Source organism: Astyanax mexicanus, chromosome 7 (genome assembly GCF_023375975.1).
Source record: "Astyanax mexicanus isolate ESR-SI-001 chromosome 7, AstMex3_surface, whole genome shotgun sequence".
Taxonomy (NCBI): Eukaryota; Metazoa; Chordata; class Actinopteri; order Characiformes; family Acestrorhamphidae; genus Astyanax; species Astyanax mexicanus.
The window spans coordinates 55,290,001-55,308,095 of NC_064414.1; the positions used below are offsets into that span (position 1 = coordinate 55,290,001).

Consider the following 18,095-nt stretch of genomic DNA (forward strand, 5'->3'; position numbering starts at 1 on the left):
TGCTTTGCGGGGCGGGGGTCGATCGGAGGGGGTGAAGGAAACGTGTCGTAAGCTAACCGAGCTGAATGGCGGGCCGGGTTAGCGCGGGTTAGCGTTAGCGGGGTTGCTCCGGTGTCGGGGGCGTCGGGGGGTGAAAATGCAAAAGAGCCACAAATTAAATCAAGCTGCCAAACTGTCAGTTTTTGGTTGTGGTGACGGCTGGGAGACGGCGGGTTTTTTGCGGACGTGTCGGACGAGACGGAGCGACGGCGTACTCCGGCGCTTCCTGGCACCGGCTCAACTCCGCTGTGCAGAGGTGGCTAATTCCACATGCAAATTTCAGTCAATAAGCTGCGAGCAAGACGTCCCAGGATATTTCAAAAGGGATCTGACAGGTTTTTTCTCTGGTTTTCTCCCCCTCTTCTCACTCTGCCGCCTCTTCTTCCTCCTCCTCCTCCTCGTCTTCTGAATACCAACGAGACGCGGGCCGGGACTCAATCACCCGCTTCCTTATGGCTTTTTGCATATGCGCTGCTGCTGCTGCTGCTGTCCCTCTGGCCGGAAAAAATAATGAGCGAACGAGGGAGGGAGGGATGGAGGGAGGGAGAGATGGAGATGGACGAGAGAAAGAGAAAAAGAGAGAGAGAAGAGATGAAAAGAGAGTGAGGGAGTGTGGGGGGGGCAGTATCAGGCAGGAGGACCGGCGGGACGAGTGTGTGTGTGTGTGTATTGTGTGTGTGTGTGTGTACCTGTCTGGACTCATGTCCTCCCACTCGTCCTTGGCAGGGCTGTGTGTCCTCTGCTGCCGCTGCTCTGAGAGTGTGTGTGTCCGGCTGCTCGCTCGGGGCCGGCGCTCGGGGTGTGTATGTGTGTGTGAGTGTGTGTGTGCTCGGGTCGGGCCCCGGGCTCTGGTCGTCGGGGGTCTGGTCCTGCTGGAAGAATCAAAATCCAAAATTCACATAAATAGTGTGAGTTATATTATTTATTTATAAACAGGTAGAGTCTATGCTGTTATATACTCTGTAACAGTGGTCTGCAATATATTCAGCCTGAAAGCATGAAACATCTGAGCCGTGAGGTTGTTTGAACTATAAAAATGATAATGAAAAAAATAATACATTCTAAAATGCTTCTCTGGTGAGCTTTTGTTTACATCCCTCCCCCGTTTCTCTTTCTTTGTCGCACTCGCCGTGACTTCAGTTTCCGTCTGTTCTCGTTTTCTGTTTTTCCCTATCTACTTATAAAGCCGTTTAAATCTCCTTATGCTCGCCTCTTTTTGAGCTGCTGCTGATGCTGTAGCATTGCCGAGTAGCATCACAGCGCTAACGCTCGGAGTAAAGCGCAGCAACTCGGTTCTGATACACCAGCTCACAGACGCAGCCTTGTGCTGATCCACATCCCCCTAGGAGTGAAGAATAGGGGAAAGAAAGAGCGCCATCTACTGTACTGTACCCACCCAGAGAGAGCAAGGACAATTGTGCTCTCCCGGGGCACAAGCATCTGATGGCAAGCTGCATGACCAGGATTCAAACCAGCGATCTCCTGATCATAATGGCAGAGCCTTAGACTGCTGGACTTAAAGCCCCATGTTATCACAATTTTAAACAAGGAAAATACTTTATTTATGGGCTTCATTTCAGTCATTTCAGTTCTTGTGGTGGAAAAGTGCTATGTTTGGAGTGTGCCTCTACAAAATCTCAGTTTAAAGGGTCATATAGGCCTGAATCAGGCCTGAACCAGAATCAGGACACCCCCTACCTCCTAGACCTGCTCACAATAAACAGAGGAGCAGTAGAGTGACATTATATCATCTATAATCTAAGCAGGAAGTATTATATAATAAGCCGTATCCTCTCTTCACTGTGAAACACGTACTTGGCTTTGCTCCAGCGGTGGGCGGCGGCTCTGTGGAAGTCTCTCTCCGCCCTCAGGACCCCGAGTTCCTGTCTGAGGCGCAGCAGGGCGTGCCGGGCCTGGGTCCGGTCTCTCCGGGCCTCCGCCGCCTCCCTCCTGCAGCCCTGCAGCCGAGCCTCCAGCCCCTGCACCTCACCCAGCAGCTGCACTGCACCCAAACAATTCACAATACCATCAACCCACTCACACAACAGCGCTAAAGGAGAACTCTGTGTTAAATTGAATTTTGTCATGGTAAAACATGATAAAAAGTTCTTATCTTTGTTGAATAGCTCACCTCCTCTCTCCTGCAGCTTTCTGAAATACAGAAATGTTATGCATTTTGTCCTAACAGGCTAAAAATTGGGTTAAACAGGGCATTTTTTGCCCCTGCAGATAAATAGCTCATTGGTAGAATTAAATCTGGAGAGCTCTGACATTTAAAACATTAAGAACTGTGAACGAAATTTACTAAAAACCACTGTTTACAACACGTAGCGTTAGCTACATCTCCGGGCGCCAGCCTGCCAACACTACGTGCTCATCACTCTACTGATCATGACTTTATTTTAATGCCAGGTTCACACTACATTACTAATCAGCGACACGGACTCACAATCGTTACACGATTTCTCACTGTGGGAAATCACAGACTCACCTGGCTGCTCTTTAGAAACACGAGAACACACCTGAACTAAACTCAGACGAAAACTATTGATGCCAAACCAGAGAATCTCTATAGAGGAGAATACGCACTTAAAGTGAGTCCAACATGAACACGAGTTCATATGAAGCCAAAACAGTAAAATCAGAGTTTATATATATATATATATATATACATATATGATCAGTTTTATATTTAAATATGTACTTATGTCCTTAACACAGAAATATGTCAAATGTTTCAGCACTGAAGACATCATTTTTTATTATTTTGAACTACAGTTACAAACCTTTTAGACATGTTTTACCTGTATCTCCAGAGTTATCTCGCCAACCAATCAGCTCACAGTAGCAGTAATGCTAGAGCTTTACAGTGTAATACCTGTTTTCTGTAGATAAACTTTTAGTAAAATAAATTATTCTACTTTCTAACATTAAAGAAATGTTCAGAACAAGTAGTTAATAAACATTTTTTACATTGAAGTTTTTTAGCTTTTAGCTCCATTCACTCCCATTCATAGAGGACTCACCCTCTAGAGTTTACCAGTGATTTAATGATATAACATGGGGGACAGAAAGAGGTCAGACTCTCCATAAATGGCTCGTATAAGTTTTGGACCCGTGGTTCTCTGTTTCTGTGATCTCATTGGCCGTATGTAGCTGCTGTTCCTGACTCCTAGTCGCAGACTGAGTCAGATATTAAACATGCTGAATATTTGCCGGGCGTCTGTGACTGGTTGGTGATCAGTCAGTGACGACTCGGTGAGCATCTTTCAGTAGTTCACACTACACGACTGAGCGAGCGGCGACTGAAAAACTGGCCCAAAATCGTGTAGTGTGAACCTAGCATGAGCTGGTGGCGATGGAGATGTAGCTAACACTACGGGATGTAAACAGTGTTTTTAATAAGCTTCTTCTGCACTTTTAAAGTTCTTAATGCTTAGTTTTAAATGTCAGGGCTCTCCGGATTCTACCAATGAGGTGTGGAGCTACTTTAAGCTGGATAACGGTGTAAAATCTATTAATCTCCAGGGGCAAAATGTGCCCTGTTAGCCTGTTCAGACAAACTGCACAAAATACTGGATCTCAGAAAGCTGCAGGAGAGTGGAGGAGAGCTATTCAACAAAGGTTAGAACTCTTTATCATGTTTTACTACAACAAAAAGTCAATTTTACACCAGAGTTCTCCTTTAATATTCAGATTATTATCAAATAAAGCTCTGAGTAAAGGGACTGCTGTTACTCCCATAGAGGGAAATTTACACCACCTGTGGGATTCAGTGCAGCACGAGAAGTTAAATAGAGTACTACCATATCAGTGAAGAGGTAGAGTTACAGGTATACAGTGAATAACTCTATTTGAGTTATGATTTAATGCATAGTATGAGAGGCAGGAAATACTCAAGTAAGTACAGAGAAAATGACTTCAACCAATAGAGGTCAGTCAATGCAAAACACAAAAAAAAACAAAACTTTAAAAGTATCCACAAATGCAGTTGCAAAGACCATCAAAAATGTTATGATGAAACTGGCACTCATCAGGGCCGTTACCAGCCTCAGAAACTGCAGTTTTACCTCTCAGTCGGTCCAGTTCTGCTTCCTCTCGAGCGGCGGCTCGTTTCAGAGCGGCCTGCAGATCCGAGCGCTCCCGGCTCAGCATTAGCCCCGCCTCCTGCAGGGCGTGGTTATCATCCCTCAGCTGCTCCGCCTCCCTCTCTAAACTCACCATCCTCCTCTCCAGCACCTCTATCTGCACAAACACACACACACAAATGAGTGAAAAGCATCAGTGTTCATTACTCTGTAGGTAGAAGTATAGATACTAGAGTTTAATAAAATACTTCTGTAGAAGTTAAAGAATCAACTCAAGCTTTTTACTCTTTAAGTAAAAGTGTTTAAAAAAGTACTGGTTTTAAAACTACTTATTATTTTTAAAAGTAACAATAATGTAACGAGAAAAAAGTAAAAGCCATTAAGAACAAAAGCTTAGGCCACGCCCACATGAAACTTAAAAACACTGTAAAATAAATACATTCTAAAATGTAATTCACAATGTTCTTAAACTTACACTTCTATTATTACACATTTACTAAAAAAGGCCTGTTGAAAATCCTTATATTGCTGCTTTTCCTTCTCATTCCTTTTTCTTTTTTAGATTTTAACACAGTTTGATCCCTTTAGCTGCTCTGTAATCTGTAGAATAGTTATTAACGCTATACAAATACTGAAAACTCTTACAGTATTTTATGCTGACTTTCATTTAAATTTAAGACATTTAGTTTTGCCTTTTTCCAGTCACCGTTTTGGAGATACAGCACTGGAAAAAATGGAGAGCACTTCTTCAGTTTCTGAATCAGTTTCTCTGTTTTTGCTATTTATAGGTTTATGTTTGAGTAAAATGAACATTGTTGTTTTATTCTATAAACTACAGACAACATTTCTCCCAAATTACAAATAAAAATATTCCCATTTAGAGCATTTATTTACAGAAAATGAGAAACGTCTGAAATAACAAAAAAAAAAGATGCAGAGCTTTCAGACCTCAAATAATGCAAAGAAAACAAGTTCATATTCATAAAGAGATTTATGAATTACAATATTTGGTGGAATAACCCTGGTTGGTTTTTAATCACAGTTTTTTTTTTCATGCATCTTAACATCATGTTCTCCTCCACCAGTCTTACACACTGCTTTTGGATAACTTTATGCTGCTTTACTCCTGGTACAAAATTTCAAGTAGTTCAGTTTGATGGCTTGTGATCATCCATCTTCCTCTTGATTATATATTTTTGAGGTTTTCAATTTGGTAAAATCAAAGAAACCCCTCTGTTTTAAGAGCTGTACATGTTTTACACTAGTAAGTAATGATATACAGGATTATTGAGCCATCTGTTTATTAAAGCATTTTAATCAGTTTATATATGAATATATAATTCTGAATTCACATCTGAGCAGAAGTTTACACCGTCTCTCTCCTCCTCCTCACTCTGATAAAGGTCTTCTTATGACAGCAGCCGATCACATCTGCATCATTTCACCTTCGAGTGCCTTTATTCAGCATGAAAACACCTGACATGTTTATTACAGAACATATCCTGGACTCTATCAGTGCCATTATGAGGAGCGCTGACGAGGAAACAAGCCGATTTCACCTGGATGGATGAAGGGATGGATGGAGGGATGGATGGATGGATGGATGGATGGATGGATCAGGCGGGCGGAGTTTAAACGGCTCTCCTGAACTCAAGTGTCCGGAAGACATTTAAATGGCAGTAACAGCAGTGCTCTCAGCCGGCCGTCCTGATGATGTGATTGGCTGCCGTTAGCGCGGCACTGCGGTCCACTCTCCTCCAGATTCAAACTCCGGCCTCATGTCTCAAACATCACCTGAACTCTCAGAAGCTCTGTTATCACCTGTCTCCTGAGTAAACTCGTATATACTCCCCACAGCCTGGAGTTACAGCTGCTCACCACCAGCTCATTTACTGCACCAAAACTCACCATCATAAAGTCCTGTTATGCCCAGATCAGACTACACCATTTTAGCCCAATTTTAACCCGATTTTAATCTGATTTTGTCAAGCGACAAAGGTCTGTGTAGTGTAATACAGTGAAAAATCAGTAATTTGATGTGAGCGACGGCGTCGGAGCGTCTGACGGAAAGACTCTAGCATGTTGGAATTTTTTGTATTTTATCGTATTTTAGTTCACCCTGCTGTTCCGCAACGCGCCCTAAAGTCTGGGGCGCAAAAATACCAGGTGAAAAAAATTAACCAGCGTGTTTTAACATTTCAAGTGTGTAAATGAACTTCTCGTGAGCACAAATGTGAAACTAGTCAGCAAAAAAAAGTGAATGGTGTGCGCGCTGAAGAAAATGTTGCTCTCGAGCTTCATTTTTCTCCTCTCTGTGCTTTTTTTCCTCGTGCGCTGTGTGAATTACCTGCTGCAGCAGTTAGTGCTCGACTGAGTGTTTTTTGCGCTCAAGTTTTGAAAGGGGTGGTTTTGACAGTTTGGGGGCGGAGTCAGGGTCACCTCCTTCAGCGAACGCTATTGGCTAATATCTCCAGGGTTCGTGATGGACCGCCCACCTCCAGGAGCCGGAGGAGGGCTGAGAAAAAATGACAGGAGGAGAGTTAGCTAACTGGCTATGCTAATATCCAAACAACCCGCTCTCCGGAGGGACCCGCTCTGTCTGCCTGGGCTCTCGTCTGGAGCGATCGCTCGCCGGCTCTGGCGGGTTAGCACCTAGAGCGACCGGCTCTCTGGGAGAACAGCACCGGTCGCTCTAAGCACTGAAGCCGGGCAGACAGAGCGGGTCGCTGCGGGCACTATACCCGGGCTAACAGCTCCGGAGAGCGGGTTGTTTGGATTTTAGCATAGCCAGTTAGCTACCTCTTTTTCTGTCCTTCTTTCCCTGCCCTCTTCCGGCTCCTGGAGGTGGGCGGTCCATCACGAACCCTGGAGATATCAGCCAATAGCGTTCGCTAAGGGAGTTGAGTCCGGCTCCGCCCCCGAACTGTCAAAACCACCCCTTTCAAAACTCGAGCGCAAAACTGTGTGAGTGATTCATAATCTAATGATTATTTTGGTAGTCGATTAGTCTGATGATTATGTTTTCGATTAGTCGGCGATTATTTCTGCCATGTTTTTTTCCTCTCTAAAAATATAATAAATGATAGAAACAGCTGAGCATGAGATTTAAAAGCCACTTTAATGTCTAGATGATGTTTAAAGATTAACAACTAATATTTAGTTCAGTCCCCAGCACTTTGTGTACAGCGTTACTGTTACAAATTAACGATTAATCGACAATTAAATTTGTAGATTTAAAGAGTTTTTTGTCATGTGCACAGTAAGAAACAAGTTTCCTCGTACAATGAAATTCTTTCTTTGCTCCTCGCCAAGTATACCGCATAAAAATAAAAGTAAAATATAAGAAAATATACAATAAAGAAAGATATAAACTAACTAAATATAAATATTAAATTGGTGTTTAATTTACATCCAGGATGGAAATATTTACATGAAAACAGTAATGTGTTTTGGATATTATTTACAAGTAAGTACATGTTGTCTACAGCAGTGGAATATGGAAAAAAGTGCAAAAATGAAAAAAGTAGTCGACAAATTTAAATGATCAACATTGTCGATTATATCGATTAATCGTTGCAGCCCTGTACTGTACTGAGTGTCCTGTATATGAGGCCCACAGCTGCCTCCCATTCGTGGCTGGTCCTGAACAAACACAAAAGGCTGGTGTTTAGGCGTTTAGGCTGGCTGTGAGCGGCGGGTGGCGGGGGCTCGGGAGAGGAGAGGGGGGCAGGGGGGAGGAGGGCGTGCCCGCTGGGTGTTTACCCCCAGGCAAATCTCGGCTTTTTACCCAGCTTTTACTGCGTCCTCGAGCTGCAGCACGCCACCTTTCAAACAACATTAAACCCTTTACGCCTGGTTGACAACGGCCTGCCAGGAATGTGCACCACACACACACACACACACACACACTTGCACTCACTCACTTATGCACATTACGGCGTGTTAACGGGCGCAGTCCGCCCCCGGTAGGTTATTTGGTTTAACATGGTGCTTGTCATTCAGTAATAAAGGCGATGACAGCCCCCATTACTTTGCCATATGGCGCCGGCGCTGCCACTCAGCTCAGTGGCATCATATGCTCTGAATTACTGCACAACCCATTTCATTCCAGCGCTCGGAAGCGCCCCCCGCCGCCCGGCACGGCCCTGCCGCCACCCTCCAGCCAACCAAACGGCTTTACGCTGCGGCAGACCCGCCGCAAATAAGGCCTGGTGGCCCGTGGAGCGTGTGTATGAGAATGTGTGTGAGTGGATGTGAGAGTGTGTGTATACGTGTGTGTATGTGTGTGTATGAGCGCCCTGTGGGCTTCCTGATAAAGCGATGGCTGCAGGATGTGGATGGGTGTGAAACACAGTTCAGCTGAAGAAAAAAAAGAGAAGAAGAAAAGAGAAGAAGAGGAGTCAGATCCTCAGGAGCCCCCTGTTCTCACCTCATTATCAGCTGCGTTTCTGTTTCCAGCACGCTGATGACGGAGTTATTAATGATTATATACTTAATAAACATCTGCACACACCTGATCTTCAAAAGAGACTATTCTGTACACAAAGAGAAAGATGAAAGAAAAAGAGAAAGAAAAGAAAAGAGAGAGTCTACAGAACAGTGCTGGGCCTAAAACCACAAACAGGACATTGGTTATCAGACAATTGAGGTAATAATGGATAAATACTTAATAAACATCTGGGCACAACCTGATCTTCAGATTCATATTCCTGAAATTAAGGAAATTACAAACGAGATCTCCCCCTTTTTAGTGTATTTAGAGTTTCTACTGTACTGGAAAAGCTTTATAATAGATGAGGTTGATGTAGAACACTGCTGTAAAAAAGATTTGACTGTGTTCTGCTTTGCATAAGACAATGATAGGCCTAAAATCTACCAATAGAACAATGATATGCTTACCAATAGGAGAATGATAGGCATATAAATCTCAAACAAAATGGACAGAGAAAGGATAAAAACCTACCAATTGGACAACGGTAGGCCAAAAATAATCCAATTGGACAATATTAGGTCTAAAATCTACCAATAACATAATGGTAGGCCTAAAATCTACCAATAGGACAATAGTAGGTGTAAAATCTACCAATAGTACAATGGTAGGTCTGAAATCTACCAATAGTACAATGGCAGGTCTGAAATCTACCAATAGGACAATGGTAGGTCTAAAATATAGACAATTGTATACATAAAAAAATAGGACAGAGAAAGACTAAAAATCTACCAAAAGGAGAATGATAGGTCTAAAATCTACCAATAGGAGAATGTTAGACCGAAAATCTACCAATAGTACAATATTATGCCTAAAATAGTGAAATAGTGAGTATAAATAGTGAAATTATAGGCCTAAAATCTACTAAACAGGACAATTATAGGCATAAAAACCTAAAAAATACAACAGAGAAAACACAGCATAAAAATCTACCAATAAAGGAATGGTAGGTTGAAAACCAACTAATAAGACAACGATAGACCAAAAAAATTCTACCAATATAACTGAATATTATTCACACAAACAAACGCTAAGGCTAAGTTAGCTCAGCTAACATTACTATGCTAGCCCTGTACAGCTCATATATTTCAGCTGGAGTTTATATAGAGGTAATAAACTGATACTGGGCCTGATAATTGATGCTGAATGCTTAATTCAATTTTATTATACAGTGATGTTTTAGATCATACAGTAGTCTGGTAATCAGTAGCAGGGCAAAAGGCACAGCTGCAGCTGCAGAACTTGACATTTATCTTATTTGTGAATGAGTTAACCGTCACACAGTGTTTGTTTACGCCTGGCTGTTGAGAACAGCTGATATTCTGACATTCAGAGCGCATTAAAAGGTCTATAATTACAGAATCAGGCAAATAACTGCAGCGCTATCTGGAGTAAACAGGGAGCTATTGTATTATTTTCTGTGTACAGCAGTAAATCTGGCCTCCAGCGGAAAACGCAGCGCCACCCCGTGACCCCCATACACAGAGCCGCCGCGCCAGAGAACCAGCCACTGTGTGTGTATAAAAGAGTGTGTGTGTATAAAAGAGTGTGTGTGTGTGTGTGAGCACCGGTTTGTACCTTTTTAATGGATTTGTCGGGTCTCTGGGCAGATGGCAGGATCAGGGCGCCGCCGGCCGCCGAGTTTCCATCGTCTCTCAGCTGCAGCTCTGCCAGCCGAACACACACACACACACACACACACACACACACACACACTGTCACCTGCCAGCCACAGCGCTGCACTCCACCGCACCACACCGCCGCAATAATGAGTCAATTATTATTAATGACACATAATTCTCTGTCCTTTCAGGCCTATTCTTCTGCACACGTTCTTAAAGAGGCCCTTAATGGACGGCGCTCTCCACAGAACGACTTTACAGCTGAAAAACTCAGAGTCTCTGATTCATCACACGCCGCCCTCTGACCCCGAGCAATCAGCCAACTTACAGCAGAATAAAGCGCTTTCTCTCCTCCAAAATTTACTTCTGAAGCTAATTACCCACCTCTGCACGCCGCTTGTGTTTTTGACGTAACTGAAAAAGGTAAAAGAAAAAAAAATTAAATCTGAAAGTTTTACTGTGTCCTTCCTCTAAAATAAAACGTAGATATAAACATAACCAACTAAGGCGCTGCCACTATTAACAGAAGACCGCCTGTTCGAATCCTGAGATCATGAATCCATGCAGCTTGCCATCAGCTGCCGGAGCCCGAGAGAGAGAAAGCACAATTGGCTTTCACTTACCCTCTCTGGGTGGGTACAGTACAGTAGATGGTGCTCTCTCTTTCCCCTATTCATCACTAGGGTGATGTGGATCAGCACAAGGCTGCGTCTGTGAGCTGATGTATCAGAACCACCAGAGTCGCTGCGCTTTCCTCTGAGCGTTAGCGCTGTGATGCTACTCGGCAATGCTACAGCATCAGCAGCAGCTCAAAAAAAGGCTGAAGTCTGACTTCACATGTATCGGAGGAGGCGTGTGCTGGTCTTCTTAACCCTCCTGGTGTTGGAGCATCACTAGTGATAGGCGGAGTTGTGCAAATTGTGAAAAAAAAAAAATGGGATAAAAATTTTTAATAATAAAAATAATAATAAATTAAGAGAAAATGGAGCATTCCTGGGATTTCTTTTCGAATTATTTAACTTGTTTTAAGTATTTTTTTGTTACATACAATACCACACATACAACACAGCACCAGTCAAAATGTTTTTCATTATTTAAATTGTTCAGCATTGTAGAATTCAGGCTTTCAGTTAACAGCTGTGCTGAACTCATCAAGAGTTAATTACTTGAATTTCTTGTCTCTTAATAAAGTGTTTGAGAGCATCAGTTAAAGTAAAGTAGTGAAGAGGTAGAGTTACAGGTATACAGTGAATAGTGAATATTTGAGTAATGTTCGAATCCAGATTATGAGAAGCAACAACTACTCAACTAAATAAAGATTTAAAAAAATACTTTAAGAAAAAATGAAGATCAGTCAATTTAAAAAGACGAATTTCAGGAACTTTGAAAGTATTCTGAAGTGCAGTTGCAAAAAAAGAACCATCAAAAACTTTATAATGATGGAACTGGCACTCATCAGGTCCGCCCCAGGATAAGTTCATCAGAGTTTCCAGCCTCAGAAACCACAAGTTAACAAACAGCTCCCCAGATAAAAAACATCTAAAAGCTTCTTCACAGAGTATTTAGGTTTGTTTAACTCTGTTTTTAAGTTACTACATGATTTACTATGTGTTCCTTCATAATCTGATAGATCACTTCACTATTCATTTACAACATATAGAGAAAAAGAATAAAATAAAAAGTGAAAGTGTCTCATTTTGCTGGCAAATCATTGAATTTGTTTGAAGTTTTATTTCTACTTTAGTTGTGTTTACTGGATATAATGGATGTGGGTATAATCACACGTAATAAACATGTATAAATTAATCTTATATCGTTACTATAATCACAAAACAGAAATTATTAGCAGATTGTAGTGGTTGGGGTGTATTTTCTGCAGTGTGGTGAGGAACAGAAGGAGGAAGAGGAGCATCTGGATGTTTTCTGCATGGTGGAGTTGATGTGAAACTTCCAGGCTTGTGTTGAGGAGAGATGCTCATTTGTTGAATCGTAAAATATTAAGGATTTTGACTTTTCGGGGTCAGCTCACCTTCGGAAGCTCAGAAAACCAAGTCAGATGGTTCTCGCTCGCCCTCGCCCTCTCTCTCTGTGGCCTCTCAGACACACACACACACACACACACACACACTCTTGGAAGGGCTTAAAAGTTTGTTACTTTAAATTAGCTGTCTCTTTTGTCTTGGGAGCTTGTCAGGACTAATCAGGTGGTGGGCAGTGGGCATGTGATCGCGGCCTCTTTCTGGGTGCAGGTTGATTAAGGAAGTCGGAAGGTGACTTTTTACCGACTGAAGCTCAGTGTCTCCAACCGCCACTTAATTACTGCCTCCGCCGCGCTGCGGCTACACCGATACCGCCGCCCAACCACCCCCCCCCCCCACCACGTCGATACGGATTAATAGACCTGTAAAGCGTCGTCTTCCTGCCACTCCAGTACGTCTCGGGTCTGGCAGGTTTATCGTGGCGAATACTCTATTGGTGACACGAGTCAATGTACCACCCCATTACACCACCGCATTACACCACCCTGTTACACCACACTGTTACACCACCCCGTTACACCATCCTGTTACACCACCCCAAATCTCCAACACACTGCTGGATAATCAGTAATCTCACCTTAATTATCTATTGGTGACACCAGTCAATATAGCATCTTGTTACACCACCCCGTTACACCACCCTGTTACACCATCCTGTTACACCACCTCAAATCTCTAATAGACTGCAGTTCAGACCCGGTGGATAATCAGTACATTTACCTCAATACTCTATTACTGACACTCATCAACATACCAACATCCCGTTACACCACCCTGTTACACCAACCTGGTACACCAGCCTGTCACAACACCTCAAACCTCTGAAACACTGCACTTCAGACCCGCTGGATAATCAGTACACTCGCCTCAATACTCTATTAGTGACACCCGTCAATACACCACCCTGCTACACCACCCTGTTACACCACCCCAAATCTACAATACACTCCAGTTCAGACCCGCTGGATAATCAGTACTCTCACCTCAATACTCTATTACTGACACCCAGCATTATACCTGTTATCCTACCCCATTACACCACCCTGTTACATCACCCCATTACACCACCCCAAACCTCTGACACACTGCACTTCAGACCTGCTGGATAATCAGTACACTCACCTCAATACTCTAATAACAATACCTGTCAATACATCATCCTGTTACACCACCCTGTTACACCATCCCGTTAAATCACCTCGTTATTCAACCCTGTTACTCAATCCTGCTACTGAACCGCTTTACATCACTCTGTTACACCACCCCAAATCACCACGCACTGCACTTCAGACAAGCTGTATAATCAGTACACTCACCTCAATACTCTATTACTGATATCCGTCAACATACCACCCTGTTACACCATCTTTTATAACACACTGAAGTAGATGAATAATTAAGAATGAATAATTAATAGTAGACACTGAATAATTCATAGTGGATACTGCATGATCCTCAGTAGGTACTGGTGCTGCGTGTTACCTTGCTGTTCCTGCAGACGCAGTTCCTGCGCTGTAGCTCGATCCATGGCTGCATGCACACGCGCAACATCCAGCTCCTCCTCCAGGTGAGCTCTACAACAACAAAACACAAAAACACTCAGAAAACACTCCAACTCAACCAGACACTATAGGACTCTGTGGGTGTGGCCTAAGCTTTTGTTCTTAATGGCTTTATTTTTTCTTCTTATATTACTTTTACTTTTATACTTTAAGTTGAGTTTTGAATCCAGTACTTTTTTCTTAAACATTTTTACTTAAAGAGTAAAAAGTTTGAGTTGATGCTTCTTCAACAGAAGTATTTTATTTAAACACTAGTATCTACAATATACTTCCACTTACAGAGCAGAGTAATGAATGGAGACACTTTTTCACACTTTAAGTGCAGTAAGAGAGCACTGTTTCTCGAAGTTTCACTTTTTCCTGAAACCTGACGCCATGCTAATCTGTCTCCCGCCGCGAGAGAGAGACACAAAAAGATCCTGCGCTAATTAAATAGCTCTTAATTTGCCGGAAAATCAAAGTGCAAAGTGACACGAAACACAGAAACACAGCTTGGGGTACACGGCGTTCACCTCCAGAGTAAGGTTGTGTGTGTGTGTGTGTAGATGTGTGTGTTGGGGGATTGTGGGTAAGGTGGGGTAGTAGTAGTGAGGTTTGGGGGGGGGGGGGGGGTTGTGCTGCAAACAGACAAGAACTGAAACTAAGCCCAATTAGCTCCCAGCAATTAGCTTTATTCATGCTAAAGGCTAATTAAGAAGCTGAAAAGAAGGGAACCTGCACTTTCAAGTTATTATTAGGACCCAGAAGGAGTCGGGGGAGGACGGGGTTCTGCCCCGCGAGACTCTCGCACCTGAAACACACACCTCTTCCCCTCCCTTTAGCTCAGCGCTGCAGGAGAGATCCTCCACCCAACCCCAGCCTGGGGACCGCGCTCTGCCTCGCGCCGCAAACCTACAAACTCACTGCAGCATCTGATCTCAGATCAGGAGGAGCCGAGCCGGATCAGTGTGTAACGGTACCGGCTCAGGTGTGATACGGACAGAGTTTGTGTTCTGTATAAGAGTGTTTTTTACTTCTAGATTACCTGAAAGTATAGAACTCACAATCTGACATATAAAAAGTATTTAAATCTGAATTTTGCATATTTAAATTCAATTTGACTTTTAATAAACTTGAAATAATAACACAACGTGTGAGAGGATGCAAAATGTACTGTTTTTTCACTCATTTTAAAATGTCTAGTTGTGTCTCTTGTAAGAATAAATGCCATGTGAGCTGTTTTTTTGTGAGTGCTCCGGTGATCCAGTATAACCCTGCTTTAGTTCACTGAAGACTCATTACCGGTCTCTGAAGAAAGACAGGACTTTGGCTCTTGCTCATGAATATTCAGACATGCAAACACATACCTCCAATTGGCTAACAGCACTACAGCAGAGAACGCGACCTGGGGGGAATTCAGGCTTTCAGTTAACAGCTGTGCTGAACTCATCAAGAGTTAATTACTTGAATTTCTTGTCTCTTAATGTAAAGTTTGAGAGCATCAGTTAAAGTAAAGTAGTGAAGAGGTAGAGTTACAGGTATACAGTGAATAGTGAATATTTGGGTAATGTTCGAACCCAGATTATGAATGAAAATTTACTTTAAGGAAAATAAATGTCAGTCAATTAAAAAAAAAATGTGATTGGCTGAAGAAACTGGCACTCATCAGTACACTACACTACATTTACTTGCTTGGGTAAATCGATGCACATATTTGATTTATGAAACCTTAAGTTTATTCAGACATTTTTTAATTTAACAATTTTCTTTTAAGAATTTTCCTTTAATTATATTTAATTGTTGTTGTTTTTTTTGTAAATCTTTTTTTGGGTTATTAAAATGTACTAAGATTAAAAGCTCAGATTTTGCTGCTTTAAAATGACAGTAAAAGGAGAAACGCTGTGAAAAGGAGAAATATACAGACGTACACGCGTTAAGGTCACGCGAAGACCCAGTCTGCCCACGTCTCCCGACGCCAGCCCACCGCTCAGTCTTACGGTAAGTCCCGGCCGGCGTGTGAAAGGGCTAATTAGTGCACACGGTGGGCGCGAGAGTAAAGGAATGGGTTTATAAATAAAATCTCTACAGATTCAGGTGTAAAAGCAGACGGATACGTGTCCCACGGCTATGGATCCGCTCCTCTATAAACGTCCCAGTCGATGTGGCAGCGGGACGCGAGAGGCCGTATCCATCACCTTAACGGTGCACGCGAGCACCATCACGCCGGCGTTCACCAGGACGCGAGAGGCTCGGGTTTCTAATGCGCCGTTATAGACGTCCGGATATCGACGCGACAGCGCGAGTCGTACGGCTGCCGGGCGAGTTTTCATTAGGAAACCCGAGTTTTTCTGCAGCGGATGGAGATATGGATCCGGTTCCTCTCGTCCGGGTCTCCCGGGATCCGCAATGACACTCTGGAGAAGACGCGCTGCCAGAGATAGAGCCGGCCGCGAGACGTCTGCCCGTACAGAAATTACTTATTGATCGGGAGGAGGCTGGTTATCACTGTGAAATGTGGATTAAATTAAGGACGTTTATGGAGAGGGAGGGAAAACAGGGCTGCGTGAAGAAAGAGTCTCTCTGTACTTCTGTTAAAATCTGCAACAACAATGAAATAATCAAAGACGTTAAAAAAACGAGGCACAGTCCGTAAACGACGTACGCAGATTAAAGACGTACAACATATATACCAAAATGTGATGTGTGATAACACTGCTTAATTTCATAATATGAAAAACAATAAATTAATGTTCTATACCTCACTCTGCCTCGCTTTACCTAACTATATCCTCACTGTCTTCCTCTATCTAACTCTACCTCCCTTTACCTAACTCTACCTCACTCTACCTCACCCCTCAGTCTATCTCACTTTGTCTCACAGCCTCCCATTCTCCATCTTACCTGCCTCTCCCTCGATCTGCCACATTATGCCCAACATTACCACGCTCTGACTCACTTACTCTACCTCACACAGTCTCACTCTACCTAACCCTACATCACTATACCTCCTTCTGCCTAATTCTACCTCAGTCTACCTCATTATGCCTTGCTATATCCCCCACTGCCTCCCTCTACCTAATTCTACCTCACTATATCTCCCTCTGCCTCTGTCTACCTAACTCTTCCATAGTCTATCTCCTTTCATCTCGTCTGTCTCCCTCTACCTAACTCTACCTCCCACTGCCTCACTCTACCTAACCCTAGCTTGCTATACTTCTCTTTACCTAATTATACCTCTCTATACCCAACACTAGCTCACTCTATCACAATTTAGCCCAGCTATTCACTCACTCTACCTCTATCTCTTTCTGCCTCAACCTCACTTTACCTCACTTTATCCTTCCTACCTGCCTCTACCTTGACCTGCCTTATTCTACCCAACACTACCTCACTCTACAACACTCTACCTCAGTGTATCTCACTTTGTCTCTCAGCCTCCCAATTTCTTTCCTATCTCCTTTTAACTTTATCTCACTCTACCACACTCTACCAACCTCTACCACACTCTACCAACCTCTACCACACTCTACCACACTCTACCAACCTCTACCAACCTCTACCAACCTCTACCAACCTCTACCACACTCTACCACACTCTACCACACTCTACCACACTCTACCAACCTCTACCAACCTCTACCACACTCTACCACACTCTACCAACCTCTACCACACTCTACCACACTCTACCAACCTCTACCAACCTCTACCACACTCTACCAACCTCTACCAACCTCTACCAACCTCTACCACACTCTACCACACTCTACCACACTCTACCACACTCTACCAACCTCTACCAACCTCTACCACACTCTACCAACCTCTACCAACCTCTACCACACTCTACCACACTCTACCACACTCTACCACACTCTACCACACTCTACCAACCTCTACCAACCTCTACCACACTCTACCACCCTCTACCAACCTCTACCAACCTCTACCAACCTCTACCACACTCTACCAACCTCTACCAACCTCTACCACACTCTACCAACCTCTACCAACCTCTACCAACCTCTACCACACTCTACCAACCTCTACCAACCTCTACCACACTCTACCAACCTCTACCAACCTCTACCAACCTCTACCAACCTCTACCACACTCTACCAACCTCTACCAACCTCTACCAACCTCTACCACACTCTACCACACTCTACCACACTCTACCACACTCTACCACACTCTACCACACTCTACCACACTCTACCACACTCTACCACACTCTACCACATTTACCTTGTTCTGTCTTCCATATCCTTCCTAC

The 18,095-nt window shown here is 43.3% G+C and overlaps 1 protein-coding gene across 2 annotated transcripts in view; it reads right to left on the reverse strand.

Annotated features, from left to right (window-relative positions):
• The window catches only part of cntln (centlein, centrosomal protein), a 165,497-nt gene that overhangs the window by 52,099 nt on the left and 95,303 nt on the right, over positions 1–18,095 (reverse strand). Inside the window, exons 14-18 of one of the 2 annotated variants that reach the window (XM_049481477.1) lie at positions 13,760–13,851; positions 10,195–10,283; positions 4,110–4,284; positions 1,855–2,041; positions 729–908 (exon numbers count right to left, since the gene is read on the reverse strand). In XM_049481477.1, coding sequence (XP_049337434.1) covers positions 729–908; positions 1,855–2,041; positions 4,110–4,284; positions 10,195–10,283; positions 13,760–13,851 — 723 coding nt within the window. Of the gene's footprint in view, positions 1–728; positions 912–1,854; positions 2,042–4,109; positions 4,285–10,194; positions 10,284–13,759; positions 13,852–18,095 lie in introns of both variants that reach the window. The other variant, XM_049481476.1, reaches the window with a different exon arrangement.